Source organism: Carica papaya, chromosome 7 (assembly GCF_054855325.1).
Source record: "Carica papaya isolate Zhongbai chromosome 7, ASM5485532v1, whole genome shotgun sequence".
Lineage (NCBI taxonomy): Eukaryota > Viridiplantae > Streptophyta > Magnoliopsida > Brassicales > Caricaceae > Carica > Carica papaya.
The window spans coordinates 20,894,817-20,910,514 of NC_142315.1; the positions used below are offsets into that span (position 1 = coordinate 20,894,817).

Consider the following 15,698-nt stretch of genomic DNA (forward strand, 5'->3'; position numbering starts at 1 on the left):
TGACAAGATGGAGTGCGACATCTAAATGCAGCTTCCTAGGTTGTTGGATGAATTGGCTCAAGTACTAGTGGAGTAAGAGATGTCCGATCTGGTGAAGTTGAGAAAAAATAGCCTTTCGATCAAGCGCTTGTATTTTTCTGGGTTAGGTAAGATTTCACCCTCTTCTGTGTTTAATTTCAGCCCCATTGCTAAAGGAAAATGACTTGTTTTTGCTCTTGCATGTCTGTATCTTATAGTATGTCTTTAATATATTTTCGTTGGCTAATGTAAATTCCTTCTTTTGACCTAGCTATTTCAACATCGAGGAAGTATCGAGCTTGTCTTAGATCTTTTACCGTAAATGCCTCATTCAACGCTCTTTTGACCTGGCTAATTTCTTTCTCATATTGTCCTGTGATAAGTAAGTCATTGACATAAACGATTATTGTAAGGTAATTTTCTTTACTTCCTTTTATAAATAGACAATGGTCTGTTTCAGACTTGGTAAACCCAATGGAATGAAGTTTTGAAGTGAGCTCTTTATTCCATTGACGTCCAACTTGCTTTAGCCTGTATAGACTTCTAGTTAAGCAACCGACTTATCCTTTGCGTGTTTTAGTGTAGCCCTCTGGAGGTTTAAGGTATAGTTATTCCTCTATGTAGCCATGTAGATATGCATTATTTATGTCCAGTTGATGGTTAGGCCAACCATTGGCAGCCGTTATGGCAAGAAGTAACCGGACAGTTACCATTTTGGCTACCGGTGAAAAATTATCATGGTAGTCGATTCCAAATTCTTGGCTGTAGCCCTTGGCGACGAGTCTCACCTTGTATTTATCTACTATTCCATCTAGGTTGTGTTTAATTTTGTACTCACATTTTGAATCAATTACTTTTTTCCTTCAGGCAGCAAGGTTAGTTCCCACGTTTTATTTTTTTCTAGCACAATTAATTTGGCTTGCATAGCTTCAATCCATCTACTGTCCTTCTTAGAAACCTCATATGATTTTGGTTCTTGTGTAATCGAGACATGTGCAAGAAAATTGATATAGTCATGATTGTATTCAGGTGGGGTTGACATAAAGAAAAGGGAGTATGGAGATAGTGTTTTGGTCATGTGTGCCATAAAGTCCATCCAAGAAGGCCTGATCCTCAACTTGGTACTCCTTCGAGTTTCTGGTTCTTGAATTCTAGGTTCAAGTAAGGCAACTTCCCTTCTATTATGTAGTTGGTCTTCATTGGTGTCTGATATGATTATATTGGGTATTGGTAATGGTGTATCTTGATGATTGGTTTGTGGTTATTTTGTTTAATATGGGTAAACATGTTCATGAAATATAATATCCCTTGACATGAGTAAATTTTTGTTTGAAATATCTTATAATTTGTATGCTTTGACACCAACTTCATACCCAAAAAAAAAAAATACTTTTTAAAGCTTGTGCATCGAACTTTATCTTTTAAGGGTGTATATTTGTTGCAAAACACAAACAACCGAATGTTTTTAAAAGAAAATAATCAGGTTGTTTTTTTATGTAAGATTTCATAAGGGGTTTTCTATTTTAAAACTGAGCTTGGCAAAATATTTATTATATATGTAGCCACAAGAATGGATTCCCTCCAAATTTTTTTTGGCAAATTTAATTCAAACATTAATGCTCTAGCAACTTGTAAAAAATACTTATACTTCCTTCCTACTATACTGTTTTACTGTGGCATGTAAGCACAAGTTCTACGTAATGCCTCTTTATTGAAAAATATCTTTGCATAATTTATTCACAAATTCAGTACCATTATCAATTCTAACAATTTTAATGATTTTCTGAAACTGATTTGACACAAAATTGCAAAATTGTTTTAAAACATTTGACACATTTTATTTTTCTTCTAATAAGAAGGTCTAAGTTGTCCTAGAGAAATCATCCACCATAGTTAAGACATAAGTTCTTGAAATAGATTGAACTGAATAAGGAACCCAAAGATCAACATGTATTAATTTGAAAACATCATTGGTAGTAATACTACTTTTAGGAAAAGGTAAACGTTGTTGTTTTGCTAAGGGACATATTTCACAAATATGTGAATCTATTTTGTTTGAAAAATTCAGGGTTGGGATATGAAGTAGCTCGTTCATTGAGGTGTAGCCGAGTCTTTTGTGCCAAATTTATAGGGTGTGGCTGGTGCATGCTTTTTCTGGTTCTATATCTTTGCTCAGGGTGTACAGGCCTCCCTTTATTGTACCCTTCTTCAATTTTCTGTTAGTCATCAAATCCTGCACAAAACAATAGTTTGGATAGAAAGAAACGTAGGTATTTGAGGCTTGAGTTAATTTTCTGACAAAAATCAAGTTATATGCAAATTTTGGTATGTAAAGAACATCATGTTGGGTCAGGTCATTGCATAGTTTTCTGTTACCTTTATGTATTGAGTACCTCAGGATTGCATCAGGTAAAGAAACAGGTACTGTGAGTTCTAGTTTAGTGGTTTTAGTAAGCAAGCTAAAATCATGACATATGTGTAATGTTGCACTTGTATCAATTATCCATACACTTATATCATCTGAAAGGTGTAAAAAGTAGTAGTTAGACTATTTATCTGCAGGGCCGGAGTAGCCCACACATCCTGTTGATTCCCTTGTGCTTGTTCCCTGACTTTTCATGTATTTGCTGATTTCGTGCTGTATAATGTTGGTTATTTCTGCATTGCAACATGTTGTGATCGGTGTTTCACCTTTAATGTCAGTGGGGTTTTCATTTGAAACAACATTTGCTTTTTCTTTTCCCTTTTTCACTTTGAGTTCTGTGAACAATTCAGGATATCCGTGGAGTTTGAAGCATGTGTCCCTAGTGTGTCTTGTGTTCTTACAATGAGTGCATATTATGTTGTCTTTATCTTTTTTTTTTTTTGGTTATATGACCTTATAGTTTCCTTCTGTTTGACATAAAAAACGACTGACATCCCCTCGAATGTGTTGCTGATTTGCACTTCTCTTTTTTTCTCAACACTGAGCACCATTGAGTAGGCTTTATTAATAGTGGATAATGGCTCCATAATCAAGATTTGGTTCCTTACATGATCATATCTATCATTACGACCCATAAAAAATTGGATTAAGTTGTTTGTGCTATCAATTTCACTATGCAGGTTAGCAGCATTGCAAGTACATACAGGTAATGATCTTAAGTAACTTAGTTCATCTCAAAGTTTCTTTAATTTTGTAAAATAAGCAACAACTGAAAGGCTTGATTGAGTAATGGAACTAATCTCTCGTTTTAATTTATAGGGCAGAGGACCATTGCTTTCTCCATACCTTTCCTTGATTTCATCCCACAATTTTTTTGAAGATGTGGTGTACAGAAAGGCGTTGGCCAGCTCTTTAGTCATTGAGTTGAGGATCCAGGATACCACCATGCTATCTGCCTTCTGCCACCGAATATATTCTGCTGTGTTGGGGACTGGTTTCTCAATTTTGCCATCAATGAGAGCTAACTTGTCTTTATCTCTTAGAGCAATCATCATGGCTCGGCTCCAATAGAGGTAATTAGAGTTGTCAAGAGGTGCGGAAACTAGCTGCATTCTGGGCTAATATGAGCTTTGAAGGGTCAGTATGTCGGTAGTAGTATTTGGGTTCGCCATTGTAAGGGTAGGTTTGTAATATCTAGCTGGGCATTAGCTAGGTAGAAAAGAAAAAAAATATATACATAATTAATTATAATGAAAAAAATAATAAAAAAAAGAAAGATCCAGAGGTGTGTACACCTCTGGGAGCACAAGCAAACCATGACAAATATATATATATACATATATATGTATACATATATAATTAAAAAAAAAGAAGAATGTAAAGAGAAAGAGAACAAATCAAGTGGCAAAAATATATATGTATATATATATGTAATGAAAGAGCAGAGAAAAAAAGAAAGAAAAAAAAGAAGAAAGAGAGGAAAGAGGGAAGAAAAAGAGACGCGATGGTGAGAGGAGAGAAAAGGTTGAGCGGTATCGATGACCGAGAGAGAGGGGTTGCACGGTGTTGCGCAACACCACAACCAAAAGAGAAAGAAAGACGAGAGCAATCATCGTTAGTTAGAGACAGAAAAGAGGAGAGAGAGAGAGAAGAGACGTGGTTAGGTAGAGAGAGAAGAAAAAGAAAAAAAGAAGAAAAAGAAGAAAGGAAAAAGAAGAAGAAAGAAAAAAAAAAGTAAAAAAAAGAAGCTACGTAAAAGGAGGAAGAAGAAGAAGGAAGGAAAAAGGAGGAAGAAGAAGAAGGAAGGAAAAAGAAAGAAGAAAAGAAAAAAAAGAGAAGAAGAAAAGATTAAAAAAAGAGGAAAAAAAAAGAAAGAAAAAAAAAAAAGAAAAGAAAAGGAAAAAAAAGAGAAAAAAAATAAAAGAAAGAAAAAAAAAGAAAAAAAGAAAAAAATTAAATTAAATTAAGGAAGAAAAATGGAAGGGTGGTGACTAAATATGATGTTAGTGCGCCGCATGCGATAACACACATTAATTCAATCACTAACACCTGGCATTTTTGGTAACACGCGCATGATGGCGTGTGGTGACGTTGACGACCAAGACTGCGTATCCGAAGGTAAAATATGTTCCTTATTTCGCATGATGTTATTTCTAAAAATTATTCATAATTTAATATATGTATTTTCTATTATAAACGAGGAAAACTACTCAAACGGTATTCGAATTTTCGAGAGGACTATAAATCGAGTTTGAAAGGATTCCCAAAGCTTTCCTAATAACACCATAGGTAAGAATTATGGATATTCCGTACGAAAATATAACATTATGCTTATAAATTATAAATGATATGTGTAAATATAAATTTGTATAAATTGTATATGTGTATGTTTTGTATAGATATTAATTGATGAGAGTAAAACTGATAAGAACAAATACGTAAATAGTTACGTATGGTGTGTTGTGATTGTGTATACATGTTTGAGTATGAATGTGTGTATGTATTGATAGAGATCGCATGTGTCTGAATATAAATATATATTATGTGTGAGATATGTAGTGAGGGTATATATCTATATTATAATATATGTGTGTGTATTAATATGTGTATACATATGTTATATATGTTAAAATGTATAACCAGTGTGTGCATGTGAAATTGGGTACACTGCACCTGCTATGTGATCTGGTGCAGATATACAACGTACTGTACTTGCTGTGTGATCTAATACATTTGCGCAAGAAATCTGAGTATCATGTACTTGTTGTGTAATATGATACTGGATGACTCAGAAAATAGTTTGGAAAGTATATGGTTCTGATGTGCGTGATGATATCGTGTATTATCTGTGTGTTTGTGTTTTATTATGCGTAGAATTGAGATTTTGGTTATGAAATAAGTTAATTAGGAATGAGAGACATTTGGAAAGAGTGTAGAGTGTAAGGATCCTGTATACCTATTCGTCTAGTCTGAATCGAGAAGGAGAGGGTGCGTGTATGGCTGAAGTTCAGCGGGCATGGTGAACCTGCACATGGATAGAGTTTGAAACCTAGTTCAGACGTGGATAGGTATTTGTGAGTGTGTGTCACCTAGCAAACGTACTTGCTGTGACTATTGTAAAATTTATGTGTGTGTGCTATCTATTTCGCATCTTCTCGATAATGACATAAACGGTATCTTAGATGTGATATTTCGAATGTATTGTAATATTTCGAATGTAAGTTTGATTTAAAATAAGAACAAGAATTATGTTATAAGAGTGAAGATTAACATATATTTTGATTATGATGCTTTGTTTAACATTTTTTTATGATTAGTATTATTACATTTTATATATTGCATGAATGTATGTACGTAAATCTCTGTTATAAAATTATTTTTTTTATTGAGCTCGTGAAACTCACCTCAATTCATCCCCATACAAGTCAGAAGAAAAGAGAAACAAGTCCAATATTAATAAAAGATGGTGAATAGAACCTTTTTTCATTTCTAGACTTGTAAATTAATTTAGATGCCTCAGTTATTGTAAATACATAATTATTCTGTCACAAGATATGTATATTAAAGTATAGTTCCGTTATATATTTAATATTTATTTATTATATTAGTTAAAAATATTGTACTAATTTCTGTACCCACTGATATTGAGTTTAGGGTTATTACAAGGTTAGTAGTAAAAATTTAATGAAACAATACTTAGTACAGGCACTGCTCTGATAACATGAAAAGATAGTAAATAATTTTACTATATTTTTATGTGTATTATTTATTGTGTACAGATGAGCATTTATATACACACACAGGGAAGAAGGAATACTTTGATCAAGGAAAGAAAAACAAACCCTAACAAAATACTCAACAACTCAACAACAAAATAAAATTCGGAACCTACTTTTACAGTTGTCCACAACCGATGTCATCTTTTAATTTCCACTATCCACTTGTCTTGAATCGCAGCGTGCTCTTCATCTGGTCCTTCATTTTCTGCTTTCTATCTCAAACGTTCATTTGCTTTAAACCTTAGTAGAAAACTTTTTCAATCCTTTACAATGGTTCAACTTCTTAAAAATTTGTTGTCTTTTTTTTTTTAAGAATAAATAAATTCTTTAATCTAAAGATGAATGCCCTCCGGCAAATCATTCGAACTTGGGAAATTAAAAGAGAAATATATACACACACATATATATAAAAGTGCCAGGTGTCAGAGTAAATATAATACCACGTGGCAGGCCCTCGTAGGCGCGTGTGAAAGAGTATTGAGCATCCTGTCACATGGGGTTAGCTGCTTATATGGACAAAGCCGGAAATGGCAGCCAGATCAGTGGACTGATAATGTGTTTATTAATTGAATTGTTTTAGTTATATATTTATATATACAATAAGCAGCACCTTATTGTCCCCTTTATTATATTAAACCAATTTATCACAACATGTCTCTCCAACTAATTTTCTTCAAAACAGTTGGTGCTCTCGTTAATTATTAGGCCGTCTTCCTCTCTTATATTTATATATATTAATTAATTAGAAAAAGGGAGAGAATAATTTGCTTTCATAAATAATATCCATGAATTGCACTTGCAACTACATAACCACCCCACCGCATTTGGAATCTAAAACATGATTAGCAGTGTTTTAAGTTCTACAACTTTTCCTTTAATTATTTCCACTAATCATAAAACCTCACATATATATATGTATGTATGTATGTATTTATACATCAAAACTATTAAATTTTATTAAAATAAAATACGGACAAAACAAACAACATTTTTTCAGGTCGGATGGAAATTTTTACGGTGTTATACAAATTATTTTTATAATTTAAGAAACAAATTGTAACGGAAATTGTTAAAATGTTAAAAATAGTAAAATACTAATTCACCCAAAATTATGTAAGCGTCAAAAGCAGCTGCGGTCAGAAAAGAAGCAAGGCAGACGCAGAGGTGAGATTCGCTACCAGTTACAGTTAGCATCAATTTCAGCACTGTTAAACTAACACTTTCTTCTCTCGAGCGTCTTCCACACGCGCCGACGTCGCCCGAGTAGTTACCAAAAGGCGGGTTTGCAACAAGAACCTCCTCTCAATTTGAAAATACTAAAAGAAAAACTATAATATCATTATTAAAAGGAAATCTCTCCTCGGCTACCAGTCTCCAGTTTCTTTAAAAAATATCTCTGATTGCTTCAATCATTTGTTTTTTCAACATAAAGAAAACCCCAACAAGCAAAACAACATAAACTGGAGACCTTCCGCGTATTGCAGTGAGGACAACGATCATCTTCTGATCAAAATGCGTGGTCTTCTTCCTCATCAGTTCTGACCAGTGCTTGTTTCTGCAGAAGAAACTCTGAATCCAATCTCAAAGGAAGAAGAGATAAGAGGGATTAATTGCAGAAGCAACACAAGATAAATATATTTTTTGTAATCGACATGAAGAAAAAGAGGCAAACAATTTAATAATTCTTGACCTCCATCTGCACATGGCTCCTTGGGGTTCTCTTCCCTCTACATTTTTTTTGTTTTGTTTTCTTTTCCACCACATGCGTTTCCTCTTCTCTCTCTCTCTCCAAGGCGCAATTGCTATTTCTTAACAACTCGATTTCTCTCTCTATCGGTCTCTTTTATCAATTGTCGTTAAAGTCCATTGACTGTTAAGCAGCTGAGAGAGATTCTTCAGATCTGCAGTGAAAGATCTTTGGTTTTTTTCGACATTTGTTCTTCTTCTCCAGCCTCTGACAGTGATTCAAGCACGCAAAGCAAAGGTTACCTTGACATTGATGATCTATCATTCATTTTTCTGCTCAATGTTTTCATCTTCGTCGTAGTTTCGAATTTTACTTTCTGATTAAAAGAAATGCGCGGGTTCAACTGTGGTCGTTTTTCAATTTGACTTTTATGGAAGCTGCTGTTTGACTTGCTCTTTTTTGATGGATCCTAACGTCGTTTCTGGATTTTGGATTCGAATTCTTCTGCGGTTTGCTTTTTGGTGCTGACGGAATATTTTTTATAAGAATTCATTTTGAGAAAAAAAATCTTGTCGAATATTCTTAAGCAGTATGATTACGATGCTTGTTTGTTTATTGTTGATTGTTGAAACGCTCATGATTGTCTTAAATTAGCATCTTGCATTTTTTTTTCTCGGACGTGGTTGTAAAACATTGCAGTTCTTTAGTTTCTCTATAGGAGGATAATTATCCATATTTATCATATTATTCTACGTACTGAAGTGTCTCATATACCTGATCAAGAAGGACGATTCTGACATTTGCTGCGCTCTTACTGTTGTTTTCAAGAACAAATCGGATGTGTTTTGTATCTTTAATCTCTATATCTTGCTTTCATCGGATTTTCTATGGCTGATTTGATCTCTTTATGGATGTTGATTGTGGATGCTAGGTACTTGATAGTTTCATAATAAAGTAGCATGAACTTTTCAGGTCAATTGTCTTTGGTGTCACATTTCGTTTCTCAGGCAGGGCAGCACCCTGTTGTGTTAATAAGATAGCATACAGAGTTAAAATTGAACTCCAAGAGCTGTGTACAGCGAAGGGATTTCCATGTTTAATCTACGTTTATTGAAGGCTTAAGTTGAGTACTGAGGTGTTTAACCATGGTTTGTGACATGGAGGAAGATCCCATTGAAGACATGGATATTGAAGTCCTGCCTTCAATGTGGCCTGAAGATATTGGAAGTGATGTTGGAAAACAATTCAATGTAGAAAAGCCAGGAAAAGATCAAGATATGTTGCAGGAGGTTAATATTGCAGAAGAGCCTACTATAGTTGATTTCAAGCGTCTCTTAGAGCTAACAAATTATACTGACAAGGGTTCTTCTCAATTAGCATATCTTGTAAAACACTGGGAATATAAGCAAGCAAATGCTGTCCGGCTTCTAAGGGAAGAGCTTGACAACCTAAGCAGACAGAGGCAGGAGGCAGAGCTGAAGCAATTGGAGATATTGGAAGAGCATCGATTTGAGGAGGATAGATATGGTGGTGATAAACGTCCGATTTCTATACTTGACGAAGTTTATGACATATGGTTGGATGTTCCACGAAGGAAAAATGACATAATTGTTCAAAGCAAGAGGGTTGAAATAGACGCTGAGTACGACACAGTCAAATACTGGAAGCAGCGGACAGTGCATTTAGAGAGATTGTTGGAGGCCAGCGTCCACAGAGAGCATGTGCTCTCTGAGAAGCTGGAGGAAAGCATAAAGAATTTGGAAAGGCAGTCCTCACCGGTGGAAGAGTTGTCTCAGATTCTGAAAAGAGCAGATAATTTCTTACATTTTGTACTTCAAAATGCGCCAGTTGTTATTGGCCATCAGGTAATTATCATTAATAGAAAGTAACATATCAGAACATGCCCCCTTGGAAGAGTATCTTGAATTTTTTTCTATGAATCTGCATTCGTAATTCTTTTCTGCAATCCAACTGTAGTAGGAAGACTAGCAGGATATATGCACTGAAGTTGGATGTTTCATGTTCTGGGCGTCAGATTATCTCTTTAGCAGTAGACTACCAAAGCTGTGAATCTTCTGATATCATGTCTTGTGTTGCTTGATTTACAGCATTTATATTTATTACATATCTTGTGAACGGTGTCTTATGATGGAACTGAAATTGACAAAACCAGTTCTTGGTTTCACGCACTTGAATTATCTGATCTTATCCCCTATAATTGCTTTTACTCCTCATACTTCAGAAACTTCCTCTTTGGCCCTCCTGATGCATGATCTGCCCTGCATGTATTTAACCAGTTTGCCTGGTTATTTTTAGAATGAACTAAAGAACGGTTTTCACAAAACAGGAGTGGAGCATGTATAAGGGAAGGAATTTTTTCATGAGTATGATTAAGAGTTGAAAAGGAAAAAGCTATCTTAAGAACGCAGAAAGGAATTCGCTTTTGTTAAATGAACATCTTTGAAGCCTGGGATACACATGACGATACATATGACATGAATATTACTAGCACAATCAAAGCTTCTCAACCACAAACTTAAACTAGTAATGTTTTAGTGACAATAACAATGAACTTAGCCTATTATTCATGCTCTTTAAAATTTCCGTTATGGTGATTTTTCAACTGAAGAAACTGATATATTGAGTGTTTCTTTCAGGATAAAGAGCTAAGGTATCGGTTCATCTATAATCATTTTCCAAGTTTGCAAGAGGAGGTAATTAATTGCCACTGAAGTTCTTCTTCAAGGTTTGGTAAAGTTGATCTAGAGTTCCATTGAAATTTTTGCTTGAGTTCATACGTTTTAGTAAGTGTTTCCTATGAATCTGTGTAAAACTTTCCATTCTGGACTAGGATTTAGCTCCCTTATTCTAAGTCCTTCTGGAATCTTCTTTTTTTTTTTTTTTTTCTGAAACTCTCTTCTTCAAATCATTGATTGCATAAAGATCTCAAATTTGGTTGACTTCATTTTCAGGACATTCTAGGAAAAACAGATGTTGAAATTTTTAGTGGATCTGGTGTTAGAGAGTCCCAAGAATTTAAGAGAGAAGTTTTGGAGAAAGGATTACCTGCAAAGAGGGAAATCACGTTCGATACAGAATTATTTGGTTCAAAGACGTTCTTGATATATGTGGAACCTGTTTTCAGTAAGGCAGGGGAGACGATTGGAATAAACTATATGGGCATGGACATCACCGATCAGGTAAAGCACTTTGTTTTTGATGGTGAATCCAAGTGTCGGCGTGAATAGAGTATTAAAATGTTCTAGATCATATCATAGGTAAGGAAAAGAGAAAAGATGGCTAAGCTTCGAGAAGAAATTGCAGTCCGAAAAGCAAAGGAAACCGAATTGAACAAGACAATCCATATAACAGGTTCCATGGTGAAAATGTGGATAATTTTAAATCTCTTTCTGGTCTTTCTGGTGCTAGTGGAGTGAATCTGTTTACTTTTTATTATCTTGCAGAGGAGACAATGCGAGCAAAACAAATGCTTGCCACCATGTCTCATGAGATAAGATCTCCTCTATCTGGTGTGGTTAGCATGGCTGAGATTCTTTCAACCACCGAACTTGATCGGGAGCAACGGCAACTGTTGAATGTCATGATATCTTCAGGAGATTTAGTCCTTCAACTCATAAACGACATACTTGACCTTTCGAAGGTTGAGTCAGGTTTGGCATTCGTCTCCTTTTCCGAAGTTTCCAGAAGACTTATTCAGCTTGAACCAAATTAAAATATAGTCAATTTTTGAATATATAGGATCACATATAATAGGATTTGTTTTAATGCTTCCTTCCATCTGTTTCTTCTCTTCTATTCATCATACTAACCAGGCATTAATAGCCCTGCTGAAGCCCACTCTCCTCTTCCAGTTTTCTTTCACCGCATTGGAATAACGTGGGGCTCCATCACTTTACATTTTAGGTGTTATGAAGTTGGAAGCTACAAAATTTCGGCCAAGAGAGGTAGTAAAGCATGTACTTCAGACAGCTGCAGCATCGCTTCAGAAAATTCTGACCTTAGAAGGTCATGTAGCAGATGACGTTCCCATGGAGGTGAGACCTAAATGCATTCCAACTTATCTCTCTTTTTTTTTTCACCTTGGAAGGACATGTAGCAGATGACATTCTGTCCATTTATTGCCTGTGTAGAAATCATCAAAGTTCTGAGAGCATAAAAATTCAGTGATTTATTTAAAAGTTGTTAAGTCAAAGGGAATCTTGCGTAGAACTCTCAGCTTTTATATTATTAACATATTTCCAAAATCCACTAGCTGCATCTGCTCTGAATGGAACTCTTTTCTCCAGATTTTGGAAAGGTTATCTCAATATTTTTAAAGTCACTGAGCTCTGTTAATTTCTGAGAGTAGAAAACATCGAATTCACTGTTTCCATAATCATTGAGATTCATGTATCGTGAACATTTTTCATTTATTCCAGGTTGTTGGAGATGTTCTAAGGATTCGACAAATTCTCACCAACTTGATAAGGTACTAAACATGGCATTTGTTATTTTTTTCTGAGGATTATGAGATAATGTTAGCAGTGTATTAAAAAAATTGAGCTGTAATAATGAAAATGTTGATCTACTTCACATCTAACAGGATTTCCCATGAGATCTGGAATATGCTCGATTATGGTTTTCTTTAGTGCAAAACAGCATTTTTTCTAGCTCCAATTAATTGCGGATATAGTTTGCATATGCTGTCATAGTAATATGTTAAAAGATACCATAAGGTGTCGCACTTTTTTTTTTTGTTTTGTTTTCTGGCCGTACTTTTATTATTAGCATACCGTGGTTTGTTTTCAAAATTTCATTAGTTTCTTTTCTTTGCAGCAATGCTATTAAGTTTACCCATGAAGGAAAGGTGGGAATTAAACTTTATGTAGTATCAGAGCCACATTTTGGAAAAGAAGGATCGCATCAGAAACGAAGTATTGAGCAGTCAAGCTCTAACAACGTAAAGGAAGAGAAACATACATTGACAGCTCAAACTAACAGTGATCAAAATGGTTTTCATAGTCCAAAACATGGTGAAGGGCCCTGTCAAAATCATCTGCTCAACAATGAACCTCGAACTCCAGTAAAGAAAGAAAAGTCAATGGATGAAGATACAGAGGAGCAACGCGAAGTGCCTGAAAAGACAGTGTGGATACGGTGTGACGTTTATGACACTGGAATTGGAATACCAGGCATGTATCTAAGCTTATCGCTAATCATTATGAATACCTGCTGATGAGCGATTTATGATTTTGAGTCTGTTTGGTTTAAATTATTTTAGGGTTAAAAAAGCTTAAATTCTGTTCCATTATCTTTTTCTTTTCTCTGCTTCAACTATTTTGCAAATTTAAAAAGAGTTTAAGATAATTCTAGTTAACGATCTTTGGCACCATGAAACAGAAAACGCTTTGCCCACGCTATTTAAAAAGTACATGCAAGTGAGTGCAGATCATGCTCGCAAATATGGTGGGACCGGTTTGGGCCTGGCGATATGTAAACAGCTGGTAGAGTCTTCTTTTAATCGGCACTTATCCCATATATAATATACATTTCTCGGTAAAATTGATAACTTGACCACCTCCTATTGTCCCTGTTCATTTGGAGCAGGTTGAGCTGATGGGGGGTCGTCTCACAGTGTCCAGCAGAGTGAGCTGTGGTTCCACATTCACGTTTATCTTGCCTTACAAGGTTTCACCAACAACTGATCATTCGGATGATCCCGATGAGCTATCAGAGATGACCGATCACGATGCTGTTAATGATGATTCAACCGAGGGCCTTTTCCGCTTCGAACCACGCACTTTGGGTTCCCTGTTCTCTTCTAATGGATCGATCTGCAGGAGTAAAAAATTATTACAACGTAATATTGGCTTTACTGGCTCGCATAAGCTTAATGCATTTCCAAAGGATTCTTATTCATTCCCCTCTAATAAGGTTAGATCATCCGAGAAAGCATTAGCGGAGGATGCTTGTTCTAAGGTTGAACTAGCAGAGACATTATCCGAATCTGAAAGTTCATTCTGTCGAAGTCAAAGTCCCGATAGCAGAAGTAGTGAAAGAAGCAAACGCTGCAGAGATGACTCAGATGAAAAATGTCAAAATCATACTGTAGAGTCTATTAATAACTCGCAGGAAAATGCAAAAGTAGGTACTGTTTTCAAGGAGAGTGAATGCCAGAGATCATTGCAAAGCCAAGAGACATCGGAAACAAGTTCCAACTACACATCTATTAGCTATTCGGAAGTAACCAAATTGAATTTAAAGCCTAAGATCCTTCTTGTAGAAGATAACAAAATTAATGTGATGGTGACACAATCAATGATGAAACAATTGGGCCATACCATAGACGTTGTTAATAATGGAGTTGAAGCTGTGCGTGCAGTTCAGAGCCGTAGTTATGATCTCGTTCTGATGGTAATTTCTAGAATTCAGAAATCTCATATCTTGGCCGTTTCATTCCACTGATTTGCTATCAATTAGTGATAAAGAAACATATATTTGTATGTGGTGTGAGTTAGGACGTATTGTGAAGGTCTTCTGATAGCGTTCTCAATATGAGTTTTGTAGGATGTCTGCATGCCAGTTATGGATGGCCTTAAAGCTACAAGGCTAATTCGTTCTTTTGAAGAAACTGGAAACTGGAATGCTGCTGCAGAGGCTGGAATTGTACCAGCTCTACCCTTGTCGGATTCATTGCAAAATAATCAAGGTCTTATTCACTCTTCGAAGAGGATCCCCATAATTGCGGTAAGCACTTCTCTTCAGACTCTTTGGTTATAGGCAAAAGATGAAAATTCTAATCAAACGGATTTATAACATGTCCACTAGTTGCCTCGTGCAGAGGACCGCAGGAAGATATTTGCTAACGTCATATAAATCTAAAATATCTTACAGGAGCAACTTCAAATCAAGAAGTAATTTCGAATTCAATATTTTCTTAATAAAACTAAAATTTCTGGTAGTAATACTTCATTGAATTGCTTATATATTTTTTTTTTATGAATATAAATACTGAAACGTTTTATGTTACACTTGTAGATGACAGCAAATGCATTGTCAGAGAGTGCTGACGAGTGTTATGCAAATGGTATGGACTCATTTGTTTCAAAGCCAGTCACCTTCCAAAAATTGAAAGAGTGTCTTGAACAATATTTATCATGATATATCTTGTATATTGATGCATGTCCATATTAAAAAAAATAAACCAAGAATGTTAGGAAAGTTTTGTAATCAACATATTTCGCTTTTCTCTGTGACTAGCTAGCATCTTCAAAATTGTATAGGTATAGATCATTGTTTATGTCTGTTGTGAAAAATTTGCCAGCACCTCTGGGAATTATCTGGATCTTAGTTAGAAGGTAACACAAACCAGAAGTGGAAAAATTATCCACTATATAGATTGTAAGACACAGTAGTAGTTAGATATCATGAGATTCTTATTATCTTGGATTCTCTTTTCAGACTTTAATATAAATTGAACGATTTGCTTCTGAACACATTAAATATCTCAATAATTGTTGATATATGCGTTGACTTGTTGGAAAAGGACCAATTGATCAATGAATTCTCTATGAGGTTGATCGGCTTGGCAAGGGAGGCTTCACTGGGCACAAAATGGTAAACATGAATATTCTAGTAATAGCAAGATCTCAACTAGGGATAAATGGTCGAAGTGTTAAACATAATTATTTAATCTTAGACAATTAATCTACATCTTGATTTAATAAAAGTTACTTTACCTTTGACAAGAAAAATCCTAACACACTCATTCCATCTAGATATATATGAT

At 35.1% G+C, this 15,698-nt stretch overlaps 1 protein-coding gene across 1 annotated transcript; it reads left to right on the forward strand.

Moving 5' to 3' along the window:
* The first annotated feature begins 7,562 nt into the window (after positions 1 to 7,562).
* On the forward strand, positions 7,563 to 15,351 carry HK5 (histidine kinase 5). The gene is made up of 13 exons (XM_088207808.1): positions 7,563 to 8,206; positions 8,882 to 9,774; positions 10,567 to 10,623; positions 10,882 to 11,109; positions 11,188 to 11,281; positions 11,374 to 11,580; positions 11,834 to 11,964; positions 12,349 to 12,398; positions 12,746 to 13,101; positions 13,310 to 13,413; positions 13,517 to 14,323; positions 14,477 to 14,656; positions 14,948 to 15,351. Exons 2-13 carry the CDS (start codon positions 9,055 to 9,057, stop codon positions 15,068 to 15,070), a joined length of 3,057 nt encoding a protein of 1,018 aa, XP_088063934.1. The 5' UTR covers positions 7,563 to 8,206; positions 8,882 to 9,054; the 3' UTR covers positions 15,071 to 15,351.
* The last annotated feature ends 347 nt before the right edge of the window (positions 15,352 to 15,698 follow it).

Excerpts from the sequence above, each read along its gene's own strand:
- HK5 (XM_088207808.1), top strand. The coding sequence starts at position 9,055 with ATGGTTTGTGACATGGAGGAAGATCCCATTGAAGACATGGATATTGAA. Across the intron at positions 10,624-10,881 it reads TTCCAAGTTTGCAAGAGGAG|GACATTCTAGGAAAAACAGA; the intron begins GTAATTAATTGC and ends CTTCATTTTCAG. Across the intron at positions 12,399-12,745 it reads ATTCTCACCAACTTGATAAG|CAATGCTATTAAGTTTACCC; the intron begins GTACTAAACATG and ends TTTTCTTTGCAG.